At 44.4% G+C, this 26782-nt stretch overlaps 2 protein-coding genes across 12 annotated transcripts in view; one reads left to right on the top strand and one right to left on the bottom strand.

The window, feature by feature from the left end:
• Window positions 1–7818, bottom strand: part of SFXN1 (sideroflexin 1) — a 32536-nt gene extending 24718 nt beyond the window's left edge. For 3 of the 11 annotated variants that reach the window (XR_011143944.1, XR_011143945.1, XM_068959816.1), the window contains exon 1: window positions 4961–5050. Coding sequence is in view for 3 of the 11 variants with exons in the window: in XM_068959816.1 (XP_068815917.1) it covers window positions 4961–5035 (75 nt within the window). In the remaining 8 variants the exon portion in view is untranslated. Of the gene's footprint in view, window positions 1–4960; window positions 5065–6514; window positions 6752–7709 lie in introns of those variants that run through there. The other 8 variants (XM_068959818.1, XM_068959821.1, XM_068959817.1 and 5 more) reach the window with 6 other exon arrangements.
• Window positions 7819–20629: 12811 nt separating this feature from the next.
• On the top strand, window positions 20630–26027 carry DRD1 (dopamine receptor D1). Its single transcript, XM_068959886.1, is given in 4 exon segments — window positions 20630–20696; window positions 21259–22136; window positions 22139–22148; window positions 22868–26027. Coding segments are annotated over 3 exon segments (1476 nt in total). The 5' UTR covers window positions 20630–20696; window positions 21259–22034; the 3' UTR covers window positions 24232–26027.
• The last annotated feature ends 755 nt before the right edge of the window (window positions 26028–26782 follow it).

Here is a 26782-nt window from a genome sequence, read left to right as displayed (position 1 = left end):
TAAACCTGCAGGAAAGATGACGAAAGGGAAACATAAAGATGGACAATTTTAAACGTTTCAGTGTGTCACAGTCAGAGCGCAAAAGTCTACGTTACTGATGAGGAAAATAGGTGCAAGAGAGATGTAACTTGCTATAAATTGGAAAAACTTCCCCTACGTAGCATAGCTACATTGTAAAACAAAGTCACGACTGTCGAAAGAGCTAACATGATCTACCTAGTAGAGGTAAGAGTGGTCAAGGTGGCCTTAACACAGGCTATTGGAGTAAAAACATTCCAAAGACAACACGTATGTACTTGTGTTGCCAGCACAAGGTGAAGCTCGTATTTCCATCCCCTTCTCACTGCTGTTACCCATGCTAGCCAGATTAAGCTAGTAGAAGCACGTCAGCACATGCTTCAATCTCCCTTTCCTCTACCCCAAAACTCTGCAGCTCTGTAGCAATAAAAAGCAACCCAGCAGGAACATGGGAAACGAAAACATTAATTAAAGGAGGATCTTTGTTACGTGCTACAACAAAAGGCTATGCTTGGAATCACTGACAAATGTGTATGCTTATAAATTTGCATTTGTTTAAGAAGACCTTAACAGCAAGAGAAAGCAATGACTTTAATCTTTACAAAGGTAAAGTATACTATAGAGGCTCCAACCCTGCATGGAACAGGACGGGGACAGGTGTCCACCCTGAAACAGATCAGGTTTTGCACAAAAAAGGATTAAAACTTTAGGCAAGATCTATTTAGGTAAACAAAAAATGTTATTTTCTTCTAAATGATTTTATTGATATGCTGTATTTCACTTGCACCTTGACAATGTAAGTAGGAACAATGCTTTTCTAAATTAGCTTAAAGTAAAAATTAAAGACTGTGGGCAGGAAGAGGCCACCAATGCATATAGAGAAGGAATAGATGCCATATAGGGATTATAAAAAGCCCAGACATTGAAATAACAGAATTTGGTGACACATAAAACCTGTGGTGAAATAGAAAGGTTGCTCAGTTTACCAGTCTCAGACCCCTGAATCATAAATCTGTTACAACGGTGCCTAAGAGAGCTAGTGAATTTCTGTCTCGAAAATTTACAATTTTTTCAGCAAAATCTTTTAAAAATAAAGGTACCATCTCTAGAACTAAAGGGACTGTAAGATAATCCTCACGATTTATCAGCTTCTATTAGTAAAGAGGGAAAAAATCTCAGAAAGCAGAAGCATAAGCCAGAGATCCTCTTCTAAAACAAAATGTCTAGAAAGCGGAAACGGCAACCGTGCAAAAACAAGGTTTCACTGATGTATTATCAAATAGCCATGATAAGTTATCACCATAAACAGTAAGGCAGAGGTTTTTTTCTTTTTTTTTTTCTGGTAAGACTGTGAAACTGCAAGAAAGTGGTAAAATACCCCAATTTAAGTCACTGCAACAGTATTTTACCTAGCTGTTTGTCACCTTAAATTTCATATATAATTTTAGAAGAATGCTGCTGCTTGCATAATCCAGTCAAATACTCAATAAAAAAGCATTATAACAAAACTATTTAAGACCTGATTATTATTCTAAAAAAATTATAATCCTTTCTCAAAGGGTGTAACTCCACTGTCTTCAGCGATACAATTTTCAATTTTTATAAGTGTGTCCAAGATTTAAGTCCTCAGTATCTGAACATCCATAATAGAATTGAAAGAGAAGAAAAAAGAAAAAGGATAGGTAGGTTAAAGGAAATTACAATACATTCACCTGAACCCTGAGCTAAGCAGAAAGTGCGCAAAGGGACTGGAAGGTAAATGCACAGATCTTAGAGAACAAAGGTAAAAACATGTATTGCGTTACAGTTCCCGTGAGCTGATAAAGACAAACTTCAACAACTATCAGACACAAACTGCCTACATTTTAGTACCTGAATTTATTGCTTGCACAGTTATTCCTATTCAATAAGTACCAACAGAGGGGAGACTACCCCAGTAATAGGATAAACCCTTGAATCTACAGCACCATAAATTTTAAGGTGGAAAAGTAAGCAACGAAATTATCCAATCAGATATTGAAACAACTCTCTTCTTCAAACAATTCCATTAACAGATGATTTGAGAAAAAATACTAATTATGCAAACTTATCAGTTACTAAAATAAGGCATACGGAAACATCACTGAAGTCCCTTTACAGCCTAGGAGGATTACCACTACTGGAAAGGATAAAAGACAAAGAACACATGGTAACACAGCTAAACAGTTATATCTACCATGGAAAACAAGCAGTGAGAAAAGAAAAAATGCAAACCAACAAATTGTTAAACTCTCAGATTAATTAATAAATTTTTTAATAGAGCTCCCTGTGCTTGCAAACCCTGAAGCTAGTAATAGTCTACACTAGTAAATTAAACCAGCAATTAAGAATGGACCGTGTTCTGTGGCATGTCTGTATCATTAAACTCTCTCGACCTCTGAAACAGGGTGGCTGTGCCCAAACTACCCATTGAGGATAGCAGCTAAATCCTCGGTAGCGCTCCAGACCCGCCTGGGAGAACGTCAGCCGTCGTGGGCCACAACTGCTCCCTGCTGCGCTCCCACGATTTCTCAGTACAGGAGACCGCGTTCCCGTGCCCGGGAACATTTGCTGGTGCTGTTTAACTCGCCAGGGCTGATACAGAAGTCTAATTCCCCACGTGCTTCATACTGTGGCTATTTCTACGTATCAAGGTGAATTTTCGGAATTGTAACGGTGATCAGTTGTTCATAAAAATTCTAGGCTGCTTATGGCTGTCAACCTAAACAAATGGCCGTGGCTTGCCATGTACTTGTCACCAAAACTGTAGCTAAAGACAGCAGGGAGATGTGGCTCTGTAGACAGCCAGCAATTACGTACAACAATACATAATGCCGATTACAGACAGGAAACCGCTGTGCAAGATAGCACTTCCCAGGTGTTTTACAGCACATTTCACTGCCATCCTCTCCTCTTCCCCTCTCTCTCCCAGGCTCCCTGAAGCTGACTACTCATCTCTCTCCCTCATCCTCCTCTAGCCATAGTAATGCCAGTGCAGAAAACAGAAATAAACTAAAAAGCATGGTGCTGGCTTGCATTTTGTGTTGTGCTTCACCTCTAACGTTGCAGCACGTGCCTGGCAACCAGTGTTTTTGATTATCTGCTTTTCAGAATAAGGAGGTTTTGCATGGATCTGAAGTATCATGGACTAAAAATAACATCTCACTTTATCCAAAGAGATGCTCTCAACTCTGTATTTTTAATAACCTTCTACAACAATATTTTAAATCAATAATTCTTTTATATGTTTTGCATCCTGTACTTTCAATCAGAAAGATATTTTGAACTGGGCTGAAAGTCCCAATATTAAACACACTTAAGTTTGCTGTCCTTTCTCTGATCAGATGGAATCACCTGCAAGTTCATATTCTAATGTTTAATACTACCATTAACTGGGGGGGGGGGGAAAGCTTTAAAATAAGTGAGTGGCCTCCCTTCAAAATAAATGCATAAGCAACAGCACAAAGTCTAATCAACAATTTTAGTACAAAGGCTACTTTTAGTTTTGCCACAGAATCAGCAATAGTAGAAGACTTTAAACTTTGTTTAAAGGTTAACAAGAGCAGTTGCAACAGTTACACAAAATGCAGATTCAGGAGTCGTCAGGAATTCAACTCTCAGCTGTTCTTTTTCAAAGTTCACATTTTTAAACATCAAACTGAATGCCATATAACCACTTTTCAAATTGAAGCAACAGCCAGAGGTGTGGCAATGTCTTACTTCAGACAGCGACATACTACTCAATTTCAAACAACATGGACATTTGATCATCTATTTTAACATGAATAAGAAGAAACGTGGTTGCAAACAAAAGATGAGGTTTTTAACAACGTTGAAACTGTACTTGCTACTAATATTGCACTGAAAAGACTCACAAACTGGAGGCCTAGATACTGCTGCATGACTGAGTAATGAAGATGGATGCACAATCAACTCTTTTGGGAAATTCTGGGCAAACTAACCGCACGCAGCAGTGCACGAATGATGAAAAGCAGCTTTTCTGCCTTCATTGGAACCATTTATACTTTTCATATGTTATTTGCGCTCTGTGTTTAACCTAAGGCTTGAAAAAAACCCATTCCACAAGTAAGAAACTTCATCAGGTGCGTATCGTGAATTTCTACAGAATGTAAAGTGAAACTGGGAGTAGAGCAACAGGGAGATTTCTCGCTGACATAGCTGTGAATTGCGTATCTGAACTAAATGCACATTTTTAAAGCTGTAATCACTGTTCTGAGTCAGAAAGCACCCCTAGTGTCAACACGTCCATTCCTCAGAGATGGAGACAGCTTTTGCCAGTACTCCGTGGAGTAGGATGGCATTTTTGACAGCGGCGGGCACCAGATAGGGTTAACTGCTGCTTCACTTTCTATACAGAATTTTCTGTTACTTTTTGCTTTTATATAGGCTGGAGTCCAGATTATAGCCTCCTGCACCTTCCCCTACAGAAGCAGACTCTGCTTGAAAGAGCGTTCTTTTACCTCTCCTGCCCGCAATTTGAGAAAGTCAGCATAAACTGAGCTGGAGGACGGATGTCACCAAAAAAAGAGCAGATGTTGGGATAATGAACTGGGCAACAACCCACCTCTCGGTGCCCCACTTCCAAAATGAAACCTGAAACCCTCTGTTACAAAGCATGGGACACGCTGGGAGTTACTACGATTCAAAATAACTTGCATATAGGAGTTAGTAAACTAGTTAGTAAAATAGCCCACGCAAATGCGGAAAAGGAAGGTTTCACTTTTATATGCTAGCTTTTACCAGGACTTAGACACCTAACTCCAGGTGAAATAAAGGCACTTAGGTCAGAATATGATTCCCCAAATCTTCTAGAAGCAGCTACGCGTTCCCTTTGTGGAAAAGGAGAATGAAGTCACTTTTTTCCTTCAAACCCAGTAGGAATACAACAAGGTTACAGCAGTACCTCTTTCTTATCATAATCCCGCAGGTTACGGAACAGGTCAAAAGTTAGAGCCACGTGCTGCTGAAAACACATCATGTGCAGATACAATGGGAGAGAGAAAAGAAGATATGACACAGTTAGGCTCCCCAGAGCTCCATTCTTCTAAGCAGTCCCCTAACAGCTTGATGTCCAATATTGAATGCCCTGTTCTGGGAAGTGGGAGATGTAGACTGGAAAATCTTCAGCCTGAGAGAAGTGCTAGTGTAAAAAGGGGAGAGGAACACCTCTCTTCTTCTTCTGACATGTTTAAAAACTGAAGTGACCATGGGCACTTGTCTGTCTGTTTTTGCAGAGCTCAGTTCTTTGGAAGCATCTCCCCTGGTGCTTTGAAAGAGAAATGTTAAAGACCTTTTTATTCCTTAAATAAAACATTGGCTCTCCGGGGGGCTTCTTTGCCTGAAAAAAAAGTATTTTTCCTGGGTAAACCTAGGTATTACCCATATTTTGATTGTTCTGGCAAAGAAAAGTACACAAGGCATTCTTCAGGAGTGTTAGTTAAGCCAGGATAATTAGTTTAAATGAGAAGCACTAACAGATTTTTCGGGGAATAAAGTATTTTCACATGATGGCAAAATAGCACATATCAGACTTATTGGGGTCTTTAAGCAATGGTATTCCTCTATTTGCACTGTTTGCTACCTCAGTTTGAAAGAAGCAGCACAGCTGATGACCGGGGGAACTATGATGCAACATACTTGCATCAAACGTTAACAAAGCCACTTGTCAAGTTTTCCTTCCCCAAAGCGCCTTCCGCCAGTAAACATCTATTTAAATCAAAAAATCTTTGTCTGCAATATGCTTTTTTCCTACTGCATTAATAAAAACAAATTAAACGCTGGATAAAGCAAATCCGGGCAACGCTACAAGATACTTTTTTGCTTATAAATGTACGACCCGTTTGTAGCCTAGCAACAAAAGCAACAGTCTGTGTTAAATGGATAGTGCCTGCTGCTGGGTCCGTCTCCTCAAAACGGCAGCCATCTTTGGTGTGTAACTTAAAGAGAGATTTCATCATTCGGCATTAAAGCTACCTCCAGATGTTAGAGGTTGCAGCAGCCAACTCAGCAGCATGTGCTTTCAGTTTGCCACCTCTTCTCTCATCGCTCTCATCTCATGAGGTATCGCACAGACACCTATCACCCATTACACATTTACCTCTCCTCTTCATTAGGGACAAAACAGTTTCTTCTCTTATTTTATTTCACTCCTGACTGCTTCAGACTTTATTCTGCTCCTTATTTTTTAAAACCCAAGGTAAACTTAAGTAGGATTACCGGTCCCTGTCCAAGCACATTCATGGTCCTTTCCTGTAGTTTTTCACTATTTAATATATCTTTTTCTAATAGGATCCAAACAGATTTTTCATCTATACTTTGGTATAAAGCCGGTCGTCACTCTCCCCCAGCCCTTTCAATACCCATCATTATAATTACCCTCAATTATTCATAATTCAGTAAATAAAAAAAATCAGTATGCATAATTAAACCCCTCGCCTCTGGTCACTAGATGGCTGACCTCCAAGTTACCAGGTGTGTTCCTCCCAGGAAAAGATGATGGCCCAGCACAGAGAGGCTGGCTCCCTGCAGGCACCGCTATCCGCCACCCTCGGGTCACACGCCGAGCCGCGAGGACGACTCTTGGTCAGGGTGCAATTTCGGGAGGGGGTTTTGGAGACGGTGGGAAAGCAGGGAGCTGTTATTTGTGGAGAGAGGACGGCACGGGGAAAGGCTGTGGCAGCCCCCAGTCACCTGTCTAATGCACGTGATAAGTGCAAAGTCAGAACGTCCCTAGGAAAGGGGGTGATCACCACCGTCCCGGGGCTGGGAGGTACGGGGGGGGCCCAGGGTCTGGGGCCATACTGAGGTGACGGGGGGTGACAAAGGGTCTGGGCCCCTGCAGAGGGGACAGGGGTGACACAGGGTCTGGGCCCCTATGGAGTGGATGGGAGTGACACAGGGCCTGGGGTCCTGCGGAGCGGATGGGGGTGACACAGGGTCTGCACCTATGGAGGGGATGGAGGTGACACAGGGTCTGGGGCCCCTGCAGAGGGGACAGGGGTGACACAGGGTCTGGGGTCCTGCAGAGGGGATGGGGGTGACACAGGGTCTGCACCTATGGAGGGGATGGAGGTGACACAGGGTCTGGGGCCCCTGCAGAGGGGATGGGGGTGACATAGGGTCTGGGGCCCCACAGAGGGGATGGTGGTGGCACAGGGTCTGGGGTCCTGCAGAGGGGATGGGGGTGACACAGGGTCTGCACCTATGGAGGGGATGGGGGTGACACAGGGCCTGGGGTCCTGCGGAGGGGATGGGGATGACACAAGGTCTGGGGCCCCTGCGGAGGGGACGGAGGTGACACCGGGTCTGGGGCCCAGTGGAGGGGACGGGGATGACACCGGGCCCCTGCAGAGGGGATGGGGGGTGACACAGGGTCTGGGGCCCTGCGGAGGGGACGGGGGTGACACCGGGTCCGGGGCCCTGCGGAGGGGACGGGGGTGACACCGGGCCCCTGCAGAGGGGATGGGGGGTGACACAGGGTCCGGGGCCCTGCGGAGGGGACGGGGGTGACACAGGGCCTGGGCCCCTCCGCAGGCTCCGGGCCGGGGGTGACCCGCGCTGCGGCGGCGCCTCCTGCCCCGCCCGCTCCCCGCGGCCCCCGCGAGCCGGGCTGGGGTCGGGGTCGGGGGGCCGGGGCCGGGGCCGTTACTCACCGCGGCCGCTCCGCGCTCCCGCCTGCCCGGAAGAGGCTGCGCGGCGCCGTGGGCCAGGGGCCGCCCCGCTCCGCCCCGCCGGGGCCGGGCCGGGCCGCGGAGCCGCCCTGAGGCAGCGGGCCCGGCTGCCGGAGAGCGGCTGCGGCCGGAGCTACGTGTACGAGTTCATTTTGGGTGACTTGTTGGCGAGCCCGCCCCGGCAGAGCCCGCGGCCCTCTTCCCCCAGCTCGTAGCTTCAGAGGCAGCTCGGGCTGCGAAACCGCTCTTAAAATTAGAGCAGGGAAAAGCTGGTGTGAGAGCCACCAGCAGTGTCGCTGGCCGCCTCTGTGGCACGGTGGCAAGAGCTGGCTCGTCAATACGTGGCATCGGCAGCCCAAGTTACGGGGCTTCGGGCGCACGAGGAGCGGGCGGCGGTCCCAAGGCCGCCGCGGCAGCGAAGATGGGTTTTCAGTTATTTTCTCATTTTCGTCGCGCCGGCTTTACTGAGGCGCGCGGAAAACAACCAGCGGCAGGGAAACGCTCGTAGGAAACCGCAGCAGAACAACCCTTGGAAAAATAATGTCCTCTCAGGTCCCAATCCTAAAAAGGAGTCAGGAGTAATACAGTAATGCCTTCCTGGGAAATCACTCCCAGTCACCAGAAATTTTTCACATACGCTGCCTTGGAAAGAGTCAAGCAGAAACGGATCTTTGTTTACGTTAAGGACAGGCTGAGGAATAGGTTTCAGAGCATTTCATTCTTTTTAGCAATTATGGCCACTCCACGTTTTATATTTATCGAATCTCATCGCTTTTCTGCTTGAGGTTAAATGGGTGATTGTTTGAGATTTCTGAAGAATAGCACCCAGTTACGCTGTTCCTGTTCTCTCTGCAACGCAGCTCCCCAGTGAACACGATGATAAGCCTGCAAACTAGGTTCCTAACACGCTTTTCAAGAACCAGCCCGTTAATGTTTACCTCTAAGGCAGACAGTGTTACGCTGATTTGATAACTCAGCAACTCATGAGCTAATCTCATCCCGTAACTGATATTGAGTCTTCTGGGAATGGGGGGAAACATGCTCGGATATAGCTGTTTTGCATGTACATTCGCCGGGTGCATTCTGCGGACGGTGCTAGTGTACCTCTTGGGTGTACCAGAACGGCATGCCCACGCGCAGAGGCCTGTTTCAGCTACTGTCAAAATTCCCTCAGTAAGGCTGCTACTCTGTCTACGGATCTCATCCTTGAAGGGGAGAGCAATATTACTCTTCAAACACTTTGAATACGAGGCTGGCAAACTGTGACTTCACTGGCACTGGTTGTTGCGAAACGGCAGAAGGCTAAATGGGAATTTAGCCTATTAAAAAGTCAGAACTCTCCCCATCCCCAAGGGTTCAACGTTTGTGGAGAGCCCCTAGATGTATTTATTGGTAGTGTCTGGCGGACACCAGTGGAGCTGGTGACGTTTTTGCTGTTGAAACTGAACTGTGAAAATTTGGATGTCTTAATACTTTTTTCATAAAAATGTAATCTTGTAGGCTGGATTTTGTTGTCAGCTTTTAGCTAGAAAAGTCACTTCATGTTTTTCAATTAAAAGTTAAAAATTTCAATTGTAAGTTTTGAAAGCACTTATTTTTCCATAGTGGAATTAACGTTTTTGGGATTACCTCTAGTGCTGTGCTATTTCCCAGCTGTTGACAGCCTCTGTGCAGGATCTGTAGGACATCCCAAACTGAGCTGGAAACCACTGTGCACCTATTGCACTCACAATGGTTTGAGGCCTAATTGGCACTCTAGGAATAAACTTCTAGCAGTGTCTCTTCTTATCTTGTATGTATGTAAACCCAAGCATGTTTTTGCATGAAGTTATTATTGAATAGAAGCAATTTTGTAACTGCTGAAAACTGGGGCAGTGACTCCTAGGATTACCTGATCCTTTGACTAATTCTGACACAGACAGATCAAATCTCAGATGTCCAAACATCTGTTTCCACCTGGGGCTCCAGGACTTACATTGTACTTAGGAATATAAATATAATAGTTGACGGTACAGATATTCCAGGGTGAGATTGTCTCATGAAAAAGTAAAGGCTTGCACCAATATCCATGCGTTGCAGTTTTCTTGCACATTGAATTTTATACACAATTTATGTACTTTACTGCTTTAGCTCTTTTTAATCTTGTCAGAGAGATCCCAGTCTCCATGACTGCTGACAAAGCAAATTCTTAATGCACCTTTGAAGGAATCCAGCCCTAACACTGGCTGCTAAAAACTTCTCAATGATTGAACAGGAAAGACATCTCATTTAGAAAATGAGTATAGCTAGATGTTGTGCATTAAAAGAAATTAATTGCCAACTAATACAATGGTATTGTTTATATTCTAAAGGTTCATGTCTTCTGCCTCTTAATTTTGTTATACGTCAAAGATGTTCACTTGTAAATTTGCATTAAAGCCCTCACAATGTTTTCTACGCTGTCACAAGAGAAATTCTGCTTGCAGGCTCTGTAATGTAAAATGCATTAGTATCTACATTCTCTCTCTGAGTTGCAAAATGGAAAGCTAATTATGGTGGACACAGTCATTCCTAGAGGTAATCATGCTCTCTAGAATCAGTGTGGATGGTGTTGAATGGCTGCGTAACCTCTTTTTCACTAGACTAGTCATTCCTCTCGTTGATGAGAAACCAAATCGAATTTTTGCCACGAACCCTGTAGAATCTTGAGATCGCGCTGACCGATGACGGCAGAACAACGGCTCACGAGCCGCAGAACTGGGCAAACGTGTGAGTGCGGGTATTCACAGGGAATGTCTGACCTCTGACTACGTGTGTTCCTTTACCCCCGCTAATCTTCCTATTACGAATGTTTTAGGCTGTATCTAAAAAAAGCAGAATCCAGCAGCATCTTCCAGCTCCCAGATGCAGATGCGTGTTTTGGCTTCATCTTGTTTCCTCCCCTGAGGGGAGACCCAGGCATGTGCTATTCCTGCCAGTGCCCTCCCCAAGAAGGAGAGTCAGGTGAATGAGCTGGAAGAGGCTGCCAGGGACTCTAGACAGTTCTCTGCTTTAAAAAATCAATCAGGAGAGCACCCTGAATACCACCCAGAACGTGGTATTGGCATATTCACCTGCAGCTTAGTAGTGTAGCTTTATTCTTCAGAAGTCCTGATCTTCAAAAGACTTCTGCACAGACAGTCACATACAATGAATACACACAGAGCTCAGTTAGTGCCGCAATTGTAAGTTTAAGCATGTGTTTTCTTATATGCTCATGAAGAGTGTAGTATCTGGCTGGTTATATTACAGCACAAATATTAATAGTTTATGCAGAAAGCACATACCCAGAGACTACAACTGTATTCATTAAATAAGCATTACCTTGGCTTTTGTGGGAGCATTCCTTTCAGTCTTCTTATTTCCCAAAGACCCCATTAATAAGGGTCCTGCAAAACTCCAGATGTAAATTCAGACCTTAGTCTGTACTGAACTAGGAATGAATTTGACCAACGACATATTTTTTCACCTGACAGAATTCCTAGACTATTTTAGGGCAAACTCTTCCCTACGCTAACCAGAATATAAGGATTTCTGCTCTTCTACAACTACTGTCTCATCTAAGAAATGAGCTTTACTGTATTTACTTTCCCCAAGCTTTACTGCATTCATAATATTTACATTGGACGTTACTGCTTTTATGTTTTTTATTATTTCAAATTGATACGTCAGCTGAGAAAAACTAAGAGCTGATGCACACTGCATTTATTAACATAAATGTCCAGTAAGTGGCACTACAGGACAAAGTTTTCAGCAACCCTGTATCACAGACAGCACAGTAAAACAGACTAAAGGTGAGCCTGGGATATGTCAAAACTTTTCTGCTCCATAAGAAAGGCAGTTGTACAGCAGGTGGGAAATGATGTGTGCTGACTGCCCTGAAGGTATTAATGCAAAGAAGTGGAGTGTATTCTGCTGCTGGCTCTTGAACATGGTGTCAGGAACTGGCCTTGGCACGGAGCTGACGTTATCAGAGATTTGCCAGAAGAAACGGACAAAATTCCTGGGCGCCGTTCATCAACACTCACTTAATGGGAGGTGCCTATGATGGCTTTGTACTGTATTTTACTGTCAGAGTAGTGAGCTAGGTGAACCATATATAGTAGTACCTCTTGTGGTGTACTTACTGTGCATTTTACGTAGAAAATCCAAACCCCGAGCTAGAAGGGGTAGCAGTACAGCTCGAGGAGTATTTGTGAGTTCAAAGATTGTTTTTGTTAAGGAGCTAGGGAGGTCATCAAGTCTGTGTCAGCATATCAAAAAACACCATCCCCTGTTTTCCTATAGCTTTAACTGTTAATGGGTAAACTATTATCTAGGGGAATTTTGTCAAACAAAACACTTTCTGGCAGCCTAAATTGTAACAAAACTCTTATCTAAGCTGACAGAAGATCGGTTACAAAACCAGTTAAGGGTTCTGGCTCTGTTTACAATATCTGAACCTGATTTTAGGTGAATCTTATTATACTGTGCAAAACTGATGCATACCCAATTTTCCCAATTATCTAAATGAAAACATGCATGGCTGTACCAGGTAAGACTGAAAGGGAAAGAAGATGAAAAGCCACACTGCATTTAGTAGGGACATAAAGCTACATTTAAAGAGATAAACCTACCTTGGAAGGGGATTAGGAAGCTATTTCCTCTGTGATGTAGCTATTCTGTAAATGTCTTCTGTGGGGTCGTTCATACGCTGAAGCATCTGTGCCAGCCACTGTTGACAAGACTCAACTAAGCAGACCGATCTAGGATGGCAGCAGCATACGGCTGTGTGCGTAGTGTGGGCCAAGAGGAGGTGTAGTCGTCCTCTAGGGACTGGATATTGCTGCCTCCTAATGCTTTTGCCTGCTGAGTCTTTCCAATGGCTTTTGAAAATAGCCATTAAAAATATGCACTCTTAAATGTTTATTCCTGCAGCGACGTAGGATGGCACTTGGCAACCTCTGACAGCAAGGAGTGATGAGCAAGAACACACAACAGCCAAAGATGACACACACAAGCTGGTGGTAAACTCCTAGAAAGCAACAGGAAATTCCTAGAAGGGGGGAAGGGGGAAAGCCGTGGAAAATTCCCAGAAAGGTAGGAGAGATTCCTCCAAAACAATAGGATAATCCTAGAAAACATAAGGGACTTCCTAGAAAGCTAGGTGTAAATTCCTAGAAAGCAGAAGAGACTTCCTAGAAAGCAAGAGGGATTTCTAGAAAGCTATGGGAAATTCCTAGAAAGCAATATGTGATTCTTAGAAAGCAGTGGGAAATTCCTAGAAAGCTGTGGGAAATTCCCAGAAAACAGTGAGAAATTCCTAGAAAGCTTGGGGGATTCCTAGAAAGCAAGGGGGGGGGGGGAGATAATCCTAGAATGCTACAGGGAATTTCTAGAAAACTTTTGGAAATTCCTAGAAAGCATAGGAAGTTTCTGAAAAGAAATGCAAAATCCTAGAAAGCAAGGTGAATAAACTGGTGAGCAATTCCTAGGAAGAAGGGAACTAGGGTAGGATTCTAGAAAAGCAATAAGGATTTTTTGAAAGCAAATAGAAATTCCTAGGAAGCAAATGTAAATTACCACAAAGGTGGAAGAAATTCCTAGAAAACAATGGGAAAATTTCCTAGAAAGCAATGTGAAATTCCTTGAAAGCTGGCAGGACGTTCCTAGAGAGCATCAGGGAATTCCTAGAAAGCAATGGAAATTCATAGAAAGGTTCTAGATCAAGAAATTCCTAGAGAAAGCAGTTGGAAATTCCTGGGAAAAGAAGTAGAAAAATCCTAGAAAGCAAAGGAAAATTCCTAGGCGAGTTGTAGATCCTGGAATTCCTGGAGACTTGGGGGGAATTCTTAGAAAGCAGTGCTGAGAAAAGCGTAAGAGACAATTAATCACTGTAAGCAGTGAGGAAAAAGAAATGAAAACAAAACTAGGTAGGATCGGATCTGACAGTCTTTCCTAAATGCAACTATTTGATTTTTACCTAGAAAACATCCATAGTTTGAACCTCTCCTAAATGGAGAGGACAGGCTTGAGGGGCATCCTTCAGTTTTGAAGACGAGACACTCTGAATGTCTGTGTTGATGCAGCCAAACTCTAATGTTTGAAAAAAAAAATAGCCTTCAACTTTCCCTGCTCAAATTGGTGGAAAAGGAGCAAAGGCAGTTTGCCGACTTTGGAGGCCCCTGACGCTGAGACAGATTTTGACAAATCGGTGATGAAACTCAGGGCACATTTCCAGCCTTTGAAAGCGCTGCCTTCCAGCGACTTCTCTGATAGTTCCTCTCACAGCAACAAATCTCTGTGCAACACAAGGCAGGGAAAGAGCCGAGGGCATCAAGCAGGCTGCAAATACCGAGACGTTACTTACTTAGTACTGGGGTGAAACAACAGTCCTGGCTAATGTGGTGGGCCAGGCACAGAGGCAGGAATACAAAACCAGATCTGGAGGAGCTAAGATGAAAGTGATTTTAGGATTATATCATAATTCAGGGTAATCCAGTCAGATCCATTGGTTTATTGAATGTTCAAATGAAAGTTATGGCAGGAAGAATGAAACAGACCAAAGGGACCTTGGTTTGGATTGCCGTTTCCTGGCTAGCCTTCCCTCGCGGGGCATCCTGCTCCTGCTGCTCCCCGACACGCAGGCGTGATAGGTTTGTGCTGCTCTTTGCTGCTAGCAAGAGAAGAACCTGTATGCAGTATCAGCTTCTATTTTTTGGTAGGTATTTTGTTTAATTCTATTTAATTTTATTTAATCCAAGGATTCTGTTTTGTAGTTTGCCTAGTAGAAGGGCTACAGAGCCTGACCATACTGGATGTGCATTAATGTGGACTTAAAAATAGCCAGCTATAATGCAAAGAGCCTGACTTTTCTCATGTGTTCCATTAACCATTACAGGCGCTGGGCTCAGATAGATACCAAACTCACTCTTCATCATCACATATCCTGTACCAGAAAAAAGAAAAATTTGTTGGTAGAAATTAAATAGTCCTTCTCCATCCATCAATCAGCCCTTCAGGGGCTGGATTGGAATACGGGAGAAGGATCCATTTTGTGCTGCTGGCTGGCATGCCGCTCAGGAGTAAATGTGTAAAACGAGTTAGGAGTGAAGAGTGCCACCTACCACGCCATCTGCTAAGAAAAATGTATTATCTCTAGTTTCATCCACTCTTGCTAGAAATCTCTGTAACACTAATATGAAAAGAGTTTTACTTCTAATGCATCTATTTGTGTTCTTTTTATCCATCCACTCAGGATTAATTGTTTCTCAGATTAATTTCATTCTAATGAATCATTTGGTATCACTGGCTTGGTTTAATTTCTGAGATAACATTGATATGTCAAAGCCATCTTTAACATCTAAAGTGCTGTCATTTTTTCAGTGACTTCTCTTTTGATTCATACACTCAATTTCTGTTTATCTGAGGACCTAAAATGTCCATCCAGTGGACGTTTCAGGCAAACTATACAGACCGAAGAAAGATTATGCTTATACAAATAAAGCATAAAGGAGGAGGCTAAGGGCCAGCCCGTATCTGTGTTGACATCCTAGTTTATGTGCTGTTTCGTAGAGTAGATCCTTAGCAGTCAGTCAGATAGGGTTTTTTATATGCATGGATTAGAATATAAAATTCAACAATACATTGAGTGTCTACATTTGTCAGGGAAATAATCAGGAAGTTTGAGATGTTTTGTGTTTTTTTTGTTTTAGCTTAGATTTTAAAGAAGGGGTCTCGCTGCTTTTCTCTGGATGTCGTGACACCGTTCTGCAGTACTGCAGGGACGAGGACGTCTGAGGAAGCGTTGTTCTTTCCTCAGAGCTCTCCTCTCTTCTCAGCAAGAAGTTATTCTCTTCATTCTCTGCAGCTTGGCTTTCTACCTACTCTTGAGGGAAGTGTTGGCAGGGCAGTAATTCATCTTCTACCCCATATCTGCTGGTGGATGGAAATCCCAGAAAGAGAAGCCGTGGAAAATTTAAGGTTTCTGTGTTTGAGTAATTTGCAGAACGATTTGAGATCTAACCAACAGCAGCTAACTTTGATTTGGGGTGTGTGTGTGTGTGTGTGTGTGTGTTTTAAGCTGGGAGAAGAAGAGTTACTCTAACTGATCATTGTGGAAAACTTGTCTTTTTCCGGACTTGTGGAAATGAGTGGGTGGAACTGGAAAAACACCCAAAGAAGTCACTGCATAAGACCTGCTGATTAAATAACCCTGTTATTCACAGAGGTCTTGAATCACTCATGGCTCCTGTGTGGCAGGAGAATGGGGGATTGCTTAGATGACAGCTGCTGCTCTGATCCACAGCTATAAGTTCATTTTTTTCTCTTTTGTTCCTGCCACCCACTTCTCTCAAAAAAAAAATTGTTGTATAGCTTGAGGTTTATAGCTAAAATGAGCCAGCTTTGATTTCGATTTGCTGTGAAAATATAAAGAGAGATTGCTAGCAAGGAGAGAAAACACCTAAAAAGAACAGAGCCTGAACTGACTCTGAACAGGAGACTGCTTGGGGAAGGTTGTTAACAAGAACATCTTTTCTTTTATTTTCTTTAACATACAGTTGGATTATGGTTTTCCACAATTCTGAAAGCAGAGTCTTGCAGAGTCCTACAGCCAAAAGGCTGCTTTTCTGCTGCCTTCTCTCTCAAAGAACAAAAATCCTCACTAAATTCTGTATCATCCCAGGGGACGGAGGTGATCTATCCCAGGTAGAGCTGGGACTGCAGTCTCACATTCATGTGTCAATTTAGCGAGGAGGGTAGATGTCTGAGGAGCAGCAGTGCCCTAGTCCTACCCCGTGAGCCCTCCGCAGTCAGCATCTGAGCTCTGGTTCCCGTGAATCAGAAGCTCTGACCAACAGCGTCCTCACTTACACCCTACAGGCATTACCCTTAGTGTGACCAGCTTTGCTGCTGCCTCAGCTAGCTGCCTTGAACAAGTCATTTAAATTCAAACTGTCATAAATAGTATTTCTGGTTTTTTTTCCCTAGTCTCTTTTTTTTCCTGCCAGTGTCCAGACTCCTCCCGTACCTTACCAGTGACCTGATATCCAGGGATGCCTTGTGCACCTGTTGCCACTGGAAATAGCTCAAAAGTCAACATTCACAAGGACACTGATGTGCTTTTTGAGATGGGTATTACTGAATTCTCCAGAGTCTCAGGTCCAATTGTAGGTGGATGTGCCTACAGTCAGGCGTGTGCGCGCGCGCACACACACACACAGAGGCACACACACACACGCACACACACACACACACGCATACACACACATAAAAGCATCCACACCGAATACTATTTAGGCCTCTCTGCTTTCAGTGTCTGTGGACTAGAAATCACTTCTCTCACTGAACCTTTCTTCTTGCTGGTGAATCTTCATCATTCGAGAATGATCTTGAGATCCTTGGAGGTGGGGTGTCTTTAGCAGCAGAGGAATAGATCTTTCTGTTTCTCCTCCTTGCTTTGCACTTTTGTACTTCACTACTGCATTTTTCCCTGTGGAATGCCCAAACATGATAATATCAATTTAACCAGTGTGCTTCACTGAATTTTAAGGGAATTCATAGCTATTGTTTGATTGCCAGCAACCCTTGATTTTTCCAGGTAGGTTAAATTGAGACTAAAGCAATCTTGGCTTATTAATGTAACAATTAATTTGCAAGCCTGACAGCTCTTTTTAACATTATTTCTGCTAAAATGCTTCTGCTGATTTCGTATTTAATAAATTCCATACATGCAGCCTCAAAAAGTCATCCCTAGAGTGACGTGAGCATAATTTGTATTCACATATTGTAAATAATGTATTGTAAATTAAGCTGCCTTTTTCCAGCTTTGGTGTGTGTGCTATTTTGTAGATAAAAGCATATTTATCCCTGAATGCAAGATTTGGACTTCATTCAACTCTGACTTGGTCTTTCACTAGCTAATTACTGTTTGAATTAATATCATTTGGATCAAGGTGCTACCCAGCATTTGAATATGTAAATCTTTATATGGACTAAATAGGAGTTTCCCCAGTAGGAATTTCCTTACTGGGAGGAGATGGGTGATAATAGGGACCCAAAACATTTCCTTTCCTGAGCATTGCTTTGATTCTAGCATCAGTTAGTAGTGATTGAAAAGCCTTTAAAAAAAAAAGCGGCTATTTTATGTGAGGACCTGGGGGAAATTAAACGAGCTCTGTAGTAGTTTCTGAATCTCAAAGAAACACCTGCACAGTTGTCCCTTTGCTGGCAGTTTCAGGAAGTCCTGAGCTGGAAGAGAGCTGATCCTTTTGGCACTGGCTGAAGGCGCATTAGCCAGAGAGCAGCAAAAGAGAAATTGAACCCCTATTTTGGATAAATGGCTCCCTGAGTTGTGTCAATCTGCCGCCTAATCCCACTACTAAATATACCTAAATAATAATAGGGCTCTAATGGGTTTCACTTTTGTTCCTCACCTGGGTATGACTATTAAGTCATGAAAATTTTAAAAGCTTACAAATTAGCTGAAGTGACAAATGAGTACAGCAGGGTGCCCTGCATAAAGTGTTAGTGTTGGAAGCCTGTGTGGCTGGTTAAGGGGCTGTGTTACAGCACTGCGGGCTCAGCTGAGCCAGGCACAGCACGTTTCGTCCATGAACCAGTCACAGACACACAGATGGGAGAGGAGAGAGACTCTGAACAGATACGAGACTTCTGATCAGATGCCGAGTGGTGGGTTCTTACAGGCTGCTGCGGGTAGGAAGCTCAAAGCCATTTATTATGTTGGACTCAAGTGAAAAATTTAAGCCCTCACCCATATGAACAGCACTAAGCTTCCCAGCAAAAAATTCAGCCTCTCTTCCCCAGGGAAGGCTATTTCCCAGCAAAAACGAACTGAAAGGAGAAGAGTTCACTGGGTACGCGGATAGGATCATTGACAGCAAACTGCTCTCTTCTCTGCAACATACATCTCAACTTTTCTCCAGTATGCCTGAAAGACTGTGCTGATTGGGTACTCTGGAGTTATTCTGGTTTCTCCTGGAATAATCTAGGACTGGAAGATGGAAGCCAGTCTGAGGAAGCCTCTCAAAGTTTTTACGAATAACATCAGATGTGCTCAGCGGCTGTGTCTGCAGGCATTGTTCCCCACAGCCTCACTCTAGGCTTTCTACTGAAAGACAGGAGCGTGCTACATTTTCAGAAGTATCGTGCAGTAAATCTCACCACTGTTGTGCTTTAAGAAGAAGAGGGGAATAAAACAAAAAAGCTTGAAAATATAAAAAGAAAATCCAGAATGAATTTCGTTAGAGATCTCTATTACCAAACAGCACAGAATTCATTTTCATGTCTATTGTCACCCTCTTTCAGGAATGAATGATGATTAAAAGACAGGATAATAAGAAGCAGGAATGAGAACTTGCTAAGAAGCAATTAAAAAAAGAGAAAGAGGCAAAGGCAAAACAAGTGTTTTTGTTAGCTAGTCAAGGTTAGTTTTGCACTGTATCTGCTTTAACTGACGTTCTGAAAAACTATAGATGGCATAAAAGCAACTTCACTAATGCTGAACCCTGGGAAATTTATCTTGACAGCTTAGTGAATTTATTTGTTCTTCTAGGAGATTTCAACTTGCCCCTATTTAGGATGTTTTATAGCTTCATTTTCTGATTTTGGATTATTATACAAAGGTATTAGCTTGCAGAGTAATGTGTTCATCCTCTTTCATTGCCTGTTGTGGCTAAGGTAAAAAAAAAAAACTTTTCTGTAGAAAGAAGGGGTTTGAGATGTAACTGTTCTGTCTTCAGTGCTTGCTACTGAACCTGGATGATTTTTGCAAAGAAGAAAACATAGTTTTAAAGGAGTGACAGATTTTCCCATGGGAGTAAGGAAGTTCGTTGAATTCAGTTGTCTTTTGTAGTGAGATAAAGCCAGCTAACCAAAATTCAGGATCTTCCCTCTGGGGGTGCAAGCTCGGAGGCTCTGGCAGTGGATGCAGGTCCAGAGAGCTGGGCCGTGGCCCTCCCGGCATCTGCTGTGAGCAGTTGGGCCGGGACGTGGCCTCCCGGACGCCTGTGGGAAACCGGGTGTTAGGTTTAATCCCCATTCCTTTCCTGTCTCTGTGCAGGGAATATGATGCCCTTTGCCCGTTTTTTGAATTGAAGTTTTAAGCTTGTGCGGTCGAGGATCGCTCCTCGTCATAAGCGTCTTTGCTGGTGGCCAGAAGGGCTGCGCGTTTTGTTACATCCGTGCTTGACTCCCCGCAGCGTGGGGCAGGCGAGAGTGGCGTCCCTTGGCTCAGCAGCGGCGGGGTGCCTGGACCCGGCTGCTTTGGGGGAAAACAACGTTTGACTGCGTAAAGGGCAGTTCTGGTGGCAGAGAAAAAACTTCTTCACTGTGAGGGTGACAGAGCACTGGCACAGGTCGCCCAGAGAGGTGGTGGAGTCTCCTTCGCTGGAGATATTCAAAAGCCGTCTGGATGTGATCCTGGGCAATATGCTCTAGGTGACCCTGCTTGAGCAGGGAGGTTGGACTAGATGATCTCCAGAGGTCCCTTCCAACCTAAACGATTCTGTGATTCTGTGTGATTCTGTGATTCTGTGATAGGGCTGCGCTTGGACGGCGGGCTGCTTCCGAGGAGCGCGTTTGGGACGGTGCGCGACGGGCCCGCACCCGCGCTCCCGGGCACCCACCGCGGCTCCCGCAGGGGCTCAGCCCGCCGGTCCCCGTCACGGAGGGACCGGCCGAGCCCCCCTCGCTGCCCTGCCCGCCGGGGCCGCCGCAGCCGCGCGCGCGGGGCGGAGCGCGGTGGCCGGCGGCGGCCGCCTCCGCGGGGCGGCGCGGCGGGGCGCGGGGCCGCGGCCGCCCAGGAGAGGGAGCCCGGCGGCCGCGGCTGCGCCGGGAGCCGCGGGGGCGCGGGGCTGCGCCAGCCAGCGGAGAGGCGGCGCGGAGCGGTGCGCTGCCCCGGCTGCAGCCCGCCGCCGCCAGCCCCGGCCCGGCCCGACCCACCCCGCGCCGGTGAGTACCGCCACCGCCGGGTTTTCCTCCCGCTGCCCGGGTTGCCGGGGGCGGGGTGTGGGGGGGGGCTGCTCCTGGCCAGCTCAGCCCAGCCCCCCCGGCCCGAGTGCTTGCTCGTCGGGGAGGGGGTCGGGGGAGTCGTTGAGCCTCGGCGCGGTTGGCCGGAGCCTGCCTGCACCCACGCGTTGCGCTGCCGGGGTCGTCGCCGAGCCCCGAGTTAGGTGCCGGGATTTACTTTCCGCATCCGCTCACTGAACTCGGCTGGCTCGGAGCGCAGAGGCATCGCGCAGCGCCCCGCGCGTCCCGAAGCTAGGCATAGCTCAGGACCGCGGAGAGTCATCCTGTTTGCGCTGAACTCCGGGACACCGGCTCGTACAGACCGGTTTTGTCTCTCGCCCTGGCTGGTGGGTACCTTATTCCGCGGGAAGCCAGAAAAATCGGGGGCAGGAAGGCGAGAGGGAACTGTGCCAAACCGAAGATGCTAGGGGAGGCGCAGGGGGGGGGGTGCCTCTTGCCCGTTGCCTGCCTCCATGCCTGTCTCTCTCCTGTCTTAATCCTCTAGGAAGGAGGCGCCGGGCCGGGACACCTTTGCCGGAGAGGCGATGCTGCCCAGGCAGGAGGAAGCCTTCGCCGCCGGCAGCCCCGCTCAGCGAGACGGAGCAGAAGTGCCCGGCGCTGGAGATGCGCGGCCCGGGGCAGGGCGCAGGAGACCTTGAAGAGCTTCCTCCACCTGCGCTTTCGTTAAAGGGAAAAGCATGCTAAAGCTGGACCCGATCCCTGGAGTGCAACCCCGCTGAGCAGTAGGTGGGATTACTCCGCGGTAGTTATGGAGAGCTATAACCTAGCAGCAAAGTGCTAAAGCAACTTCTCCCCGCTGGCAGAGGAACATGACCACGCTCCTGCTCCGGAGCCACCGGCTTCACACCCTGCTTTGTGGCTGAGGGAAGGTCACTCAGGCCCTTCCTCCTTCTCTTGCCCTTCTTCCTTCTTCCAGTGAAAGACAGAGGAGAGGACTGTTACTCTGCAGTTGCTAGTGCTGGGAATACCGTGCCTTTTGCCTGGGATGACTCGTCCTGATGTGCCACTTCCCCGGGATGTACAAAGTGTGGCTTGGACTGCTTGGGCAGACAAAGTCTGCAGACTGATCACTAGGGGCCGTGGGCTGGAAACAGCTGGGCACAAGCCAGCAGGGCTCTTCACACCGGGTCCGAGGAAGCAGACCTGCTTCTCGTTTAAAAACTAACTCCTGATGATCAAACTCCAGCGGCTTTTGTTTTTACTTCTCCCCTGCCAGTTTGCACTTTCAGGGAAAAAAAGAAAACCCACACACCTGATGCAATGCGGTATTTCTATGTTGGTTTTGTATATAAGATTTGCTATGCAATGCCAAAACTAAATAAGGAGGAGAGACGGCCCTGCATCCCAGATCAAACAGAGAATTAAAGTTGAAAGGTAGGAATCAGAATTTCTCATTTAAAAAAAACCTAAATAACCTGAGCCACTTCTTACTGAAATCCTTTAAAACACCATCCACTGTATGTTTATTTTCTTTGTCTCTGGAAGTGTAAAACTTTTTGAAAGGAAGTGAAGAATTGCTCTCTGATGCTGCCCATAAACAGAGAACCGATGCATTTTGTAGCAGGAATGTGCTGAGAAGGAAGGATGGAGTGTTTCACCAATGAGACATTTAGGAAACTAAACTAGAGAAAGAGCACCTCATATAGTACGCTTCAGTAAATATGAAGGGCTAGTGAAATGGATGCTGGAAACACTCGATCAATAGCTTATTTAAGTGGGACTATATGCCAGCATGGAAAAGTGATTGCTTTCCTGTCTGTGGGCTATCTTTGGAGAGGAGAGCAGCAGAATATTTGCAGGTGATCCGTTTGAATTAGACTACTTCACACTGGGGTGGTGCAGTGTATTTCTGAAGGGATTTCTTCAAAAATAGTCTGGAGAAGTTAACTCTGTGCATTTCAGTTCCCGCTTAGAGAGCTTTCAGTATCATTCAGGGAGATTCAAAGTGGATGAAGTCCATCCAAGGGTGAAGGTGTAAGCAAGGACCTTTCATCTATTTGATCATGAGTAATTAACGGACGTCTGATGTTTCTAATGTTTGCAAGGAAAGCAGTTGCTGTCGTCATGAAAATCATGATATGATTTTCCCTCAGGAGAAACTATGACTTGGAACGACACCACTATGGACGGGGAAGGGTTGCTTGTAGAAAGGGACTCTTCCTTTCGGATCCTTACGGGCTGCTTCCTCTCGCTGCTGATCCTCTCCACGCTGCTGGGAAACATGCTGGTCTGTGCAGCTGTCATTAGATTTCGCCACCTAAGGTCCAAAGTGACCAACTTCTTTGTCATCTCCTTGGCAGTGTCAGATCTTTTAGTAGCGGTTTTAGTCATGCCTTGGAAAGCTGTGGCTGAGATTGCTGGTTTCTGGCCTTTTGGTTCATTTTGTAACATCTGGGTGGCCTTTGATATTATGTGCTCAACAGCCTCCATCTTAAATCTCTGTGTCATTAGTGTGGACAGATACTGGGCCATCTCCAGTCCATTTAGGTATGAGAGGAAAATGACCCCCAAGGCAGCCTTCATCCTGATAAGTGTGGCATGGACCTTGTCCGTGCTGATTTCCTTCATCCCTGTGCAGCTAAACTGGCACAAGGCTACAACCACAAGCTTTTTGGACCTAAATGCCAGTTTACAAGATATAAGCATGGACAACTGTGATTCTAGCCTAAACAGGATGTATGCCATCTCTTCTTCTCTAATTAGTTTCTATATACCTGTGGCCATCATGATAGTAACTTATACAAGGATCTATCGGATTGCTCAGAAGCAAATAAGACGAATCTCCGCTTTGGAGAGAGCAGCTGTGCATGCCAAGAACTGCCAGAACACAAGTGGCAATAGAAGCAGTATGGACTGTCAGCAGCCAGAGAGCAACTTCAAAATGTCCTTCAAGAGGGAAACGAAGGTTTTAAAGACTTTGTCGGTGATCATGGGGGTGTTTGTGTGCTGCTGGTTGCCATTCTTTATATTGAACTGCATGATTCCCTTCTGCGAGCCTACCCAACCGTCCAAGGGAGCAGAACCCTTCTGCATTAGTTCCACCACCTTTGATGTTTTTGTTTGGTTTGGATGGGCTAATTCTTCCCTGAACCCCATCATTTATGCCTTCAATGCTGATTTCCGCAAGGCGTTTTCAACCCTGCTAGGATGCTACAGGCTCTGCCCTATGTCCAGCAACGCTATAGAAACTGTTAGTATCAACAATAATGGAGCAGTTGTTTTTTCAAGCCAACATGAGCCCAAAGGGTCCAGCCCCAAAGAGTGTAATCTGGTTTATCTGATTCCACATGCAATTATCTGTCCAGAAGAAGAACCTCTAAAAAAGGAAGAGGAAGGTGAACTATCTAAGACCACGGAGAAAATGTCTCCAGCACTGTCGGGTATCTTGGATTATGAAGCTGATGTTTCTTTGGAGAAAATCAATCCCATTACACAAAATGGGCAGCATAAAACCTGAACAGTAAGGTCAACCCAGCAAGAGCTAATAGTGTGTATTGTAATAATCTTTAAAAAAAAAGATATACAAGATTTCTTAGTAAGAAACTACGATCTAAGGAGAAATACATTTACACAGAGCCCAGAATTAATTTTCCTGGCATTCAAATCAAACTTAACATTTAAAACAATAAATAGCAAAAGATACTGAAAATAGGGGAAAAAAGCGTACGACACTGCATTTTTCATACTGAGGAAATACACAAATTTGGATACAGTAGAGTGACAAGGAAAATATTGCTTCATCTCTACACTTAGAGAAGCCAATATCTAGCTTAAAATGAGGCAAAAGATAAATGTTAAGTATTTAAAGATTAAAGTTTACTAGAAGTTAAAAGATTGCTGTGTCTTGTGATAGTGGGTGTTAAGAGGTCCTAATTAAAGACTGAGGGATTGTAAAGGTAGGTAGATGCCTTCTTAAAATTATTTCTGAAAAATAATTGAGCCTTATAATGAGAATGGATATTTTTAAAGCTTTGGAAGGTGATATGTTGATACTGGTTTTATTTATTTATTGTTTAAATTGATATTTTTCATATGTTATAACAGATCTAGCTTTATTTATGTTATTTAAGATATCTAAATAATGGGATATTTTTGGAGTGTCATAACTGCATTTTGACCAGTCAACCAGTCAGCACTTTATTAAAAGCTCTGATAGTCTGGACAGCCAGTGAGGGAAACGAAGGAATTATAAGAAGCTCAGCAAGAAATGAAGGAATCAACGAAGCTGATTCTGTCTGGAGCTTGTTTGCTTGTGAGTTCTTTTTTTTTTCAGTAGGATTTATTTCAAAAGATAGGACCAGAGTTGACTGAATTGTGAATTCTCTTCCCTTATAGAAATAAAAGAAATTGCTGCTATTTATTTTTAAAAAGTTTCATGTTGCAAAGACTTTGCTAGAATGTCAAGTTTGTGGATCTGTAAATACCTTAAATATGACTACAACCTTAAGAAGGATCCAATCTGAGAAGAAAAGCTTCTTAGATAGCAATTATTAGTATATAATGTTTTGTATTTATGTAAGATAAACAGCTTTCTCAAACTTTTCTTATTTCAAGTCTTGGATATCTTTTCTGAATAAACACAATTGATTATAATGGTAATAAACATGCCAGATTTCATTATCATCCGTATTATTGCAGTGACACCGGGAGTCAATGATCATGCTGTCTGTCTGCTACTGTATCACAGTCAGAATTAAAAAGTGAGGTACTTAGTGCTTTGCTTTGGAAATTAGGAGGACATTACATTTTAGTAATTGACTTGTCAATAGTCCATTCAATAAGGAATAGTGCCTCATTCCCGTTTTGGATTAAAACATTTCTAAACATGGATGGAACTGCAGCCCCCACCTCAAAAACATCCTGTGAGCTCCAAAAAAAGTTGCCAATGTTTAATTCAAAAACTGCTACTTTTTCATTGTCCTTCCCTGCTGCTTTCCCTTTGTAATGCCAAGAGCAATCAGTGAACCTTAGCAACAGGAACATGGGTGTTAATATTCAGCAACGTTCAAAGAAAGCTATTTGTTTTCTGAATGGGAGCCAATGCCCTTTGGAGAAACTTTTTATAACGTATATCAAAAAATGTGTTGTCAGGAAAAGAGAACTGAGAGGAAAAAAAAAATTTAAAGTCCAATGAACTATATACATCCTGCATCAGGTCTGTGTATTTATGTATTGTGAATGTTTTCATAATTTTATTGCCTGTATGCTGCTTTCATACATATAATAAAATTATTTTGTGAACAGAAGGTCAAATAAAACAATCTACATTGCATTTATTAAATACATACCGGTTTTTGGCAGTGCTATTGATTGCGTTAAATGCAAGGACGTGTTCCTGTTTTTCCATTTGCCCTTATTTGGGATAATAGCAGTGAGGCAGATGGGAATTTTTATGAGAAGCAGGAGAACGTGCTCTGTACGGAGAGCTCTCTCAGCCCTCGCTCTGAACCAGGATTTTAAAGCAGTAAATGCAGATTTTGGAAATAACCACGGTCACTTTTTGTGTGGCTATTTAAAATGTATAGAGCCAGATTTACTAGTGACTCTTATTTCGGTGATTTTGCCCTGGTGTAACAGAATAGCAAACTTAGCTTATAGCATGTTTTTATTGCTACTTTTTTTTTTTTCCCCCAAGCTGTGTGATACTTTTCAAAGCCTGATACAGTCCCATGGCTAGTGTCTATTTTTCAGAACAAAATTATTCATTTCAGGAGTGATAAGGTGGTGTGGCCTTAGCTGAAGTTCAGCAGTATCATTCTGTTAACAGCAGCCCTGTATTTTCTTTTTGTCTTTGTCAGTAGATTCATTTTGAAATTTAGGGGGGAAAAAAAAAAGAGCGAATCGGTCACTTCTGCCTCAACATTACCAGCATGACAGATTCAGCAGCTGGGATTTAGGGTGGTGCACGAGCTGCAGTGATGTCCAGCTCACCCTCCTTCAGTGCTAACGGGAGGAAGCTGGCACACAGTTTCCTAAATGCGGCAGATCTGAGGGCAGGCAGGGAGTCA

The sequence above is a fragment of the Struthio camelus genome, chromosome 13 (genome assembly GCF_040807025.1).
Source record: "Struthio camelus isolate bStrCam1 chromosome 13, bStrCam1.hap1, whole genome shotgun sequence".
In the NCBI taxonomy this organism is placed as follows: Eukaryota; Metazoa; Chordata; class Aves; order Struthioniformes; family Struthionidae; genus Struthio; species Struthio camelus.
This window is presented reverse-complemented; position numbering and strand designations above follow the sequence as displayed.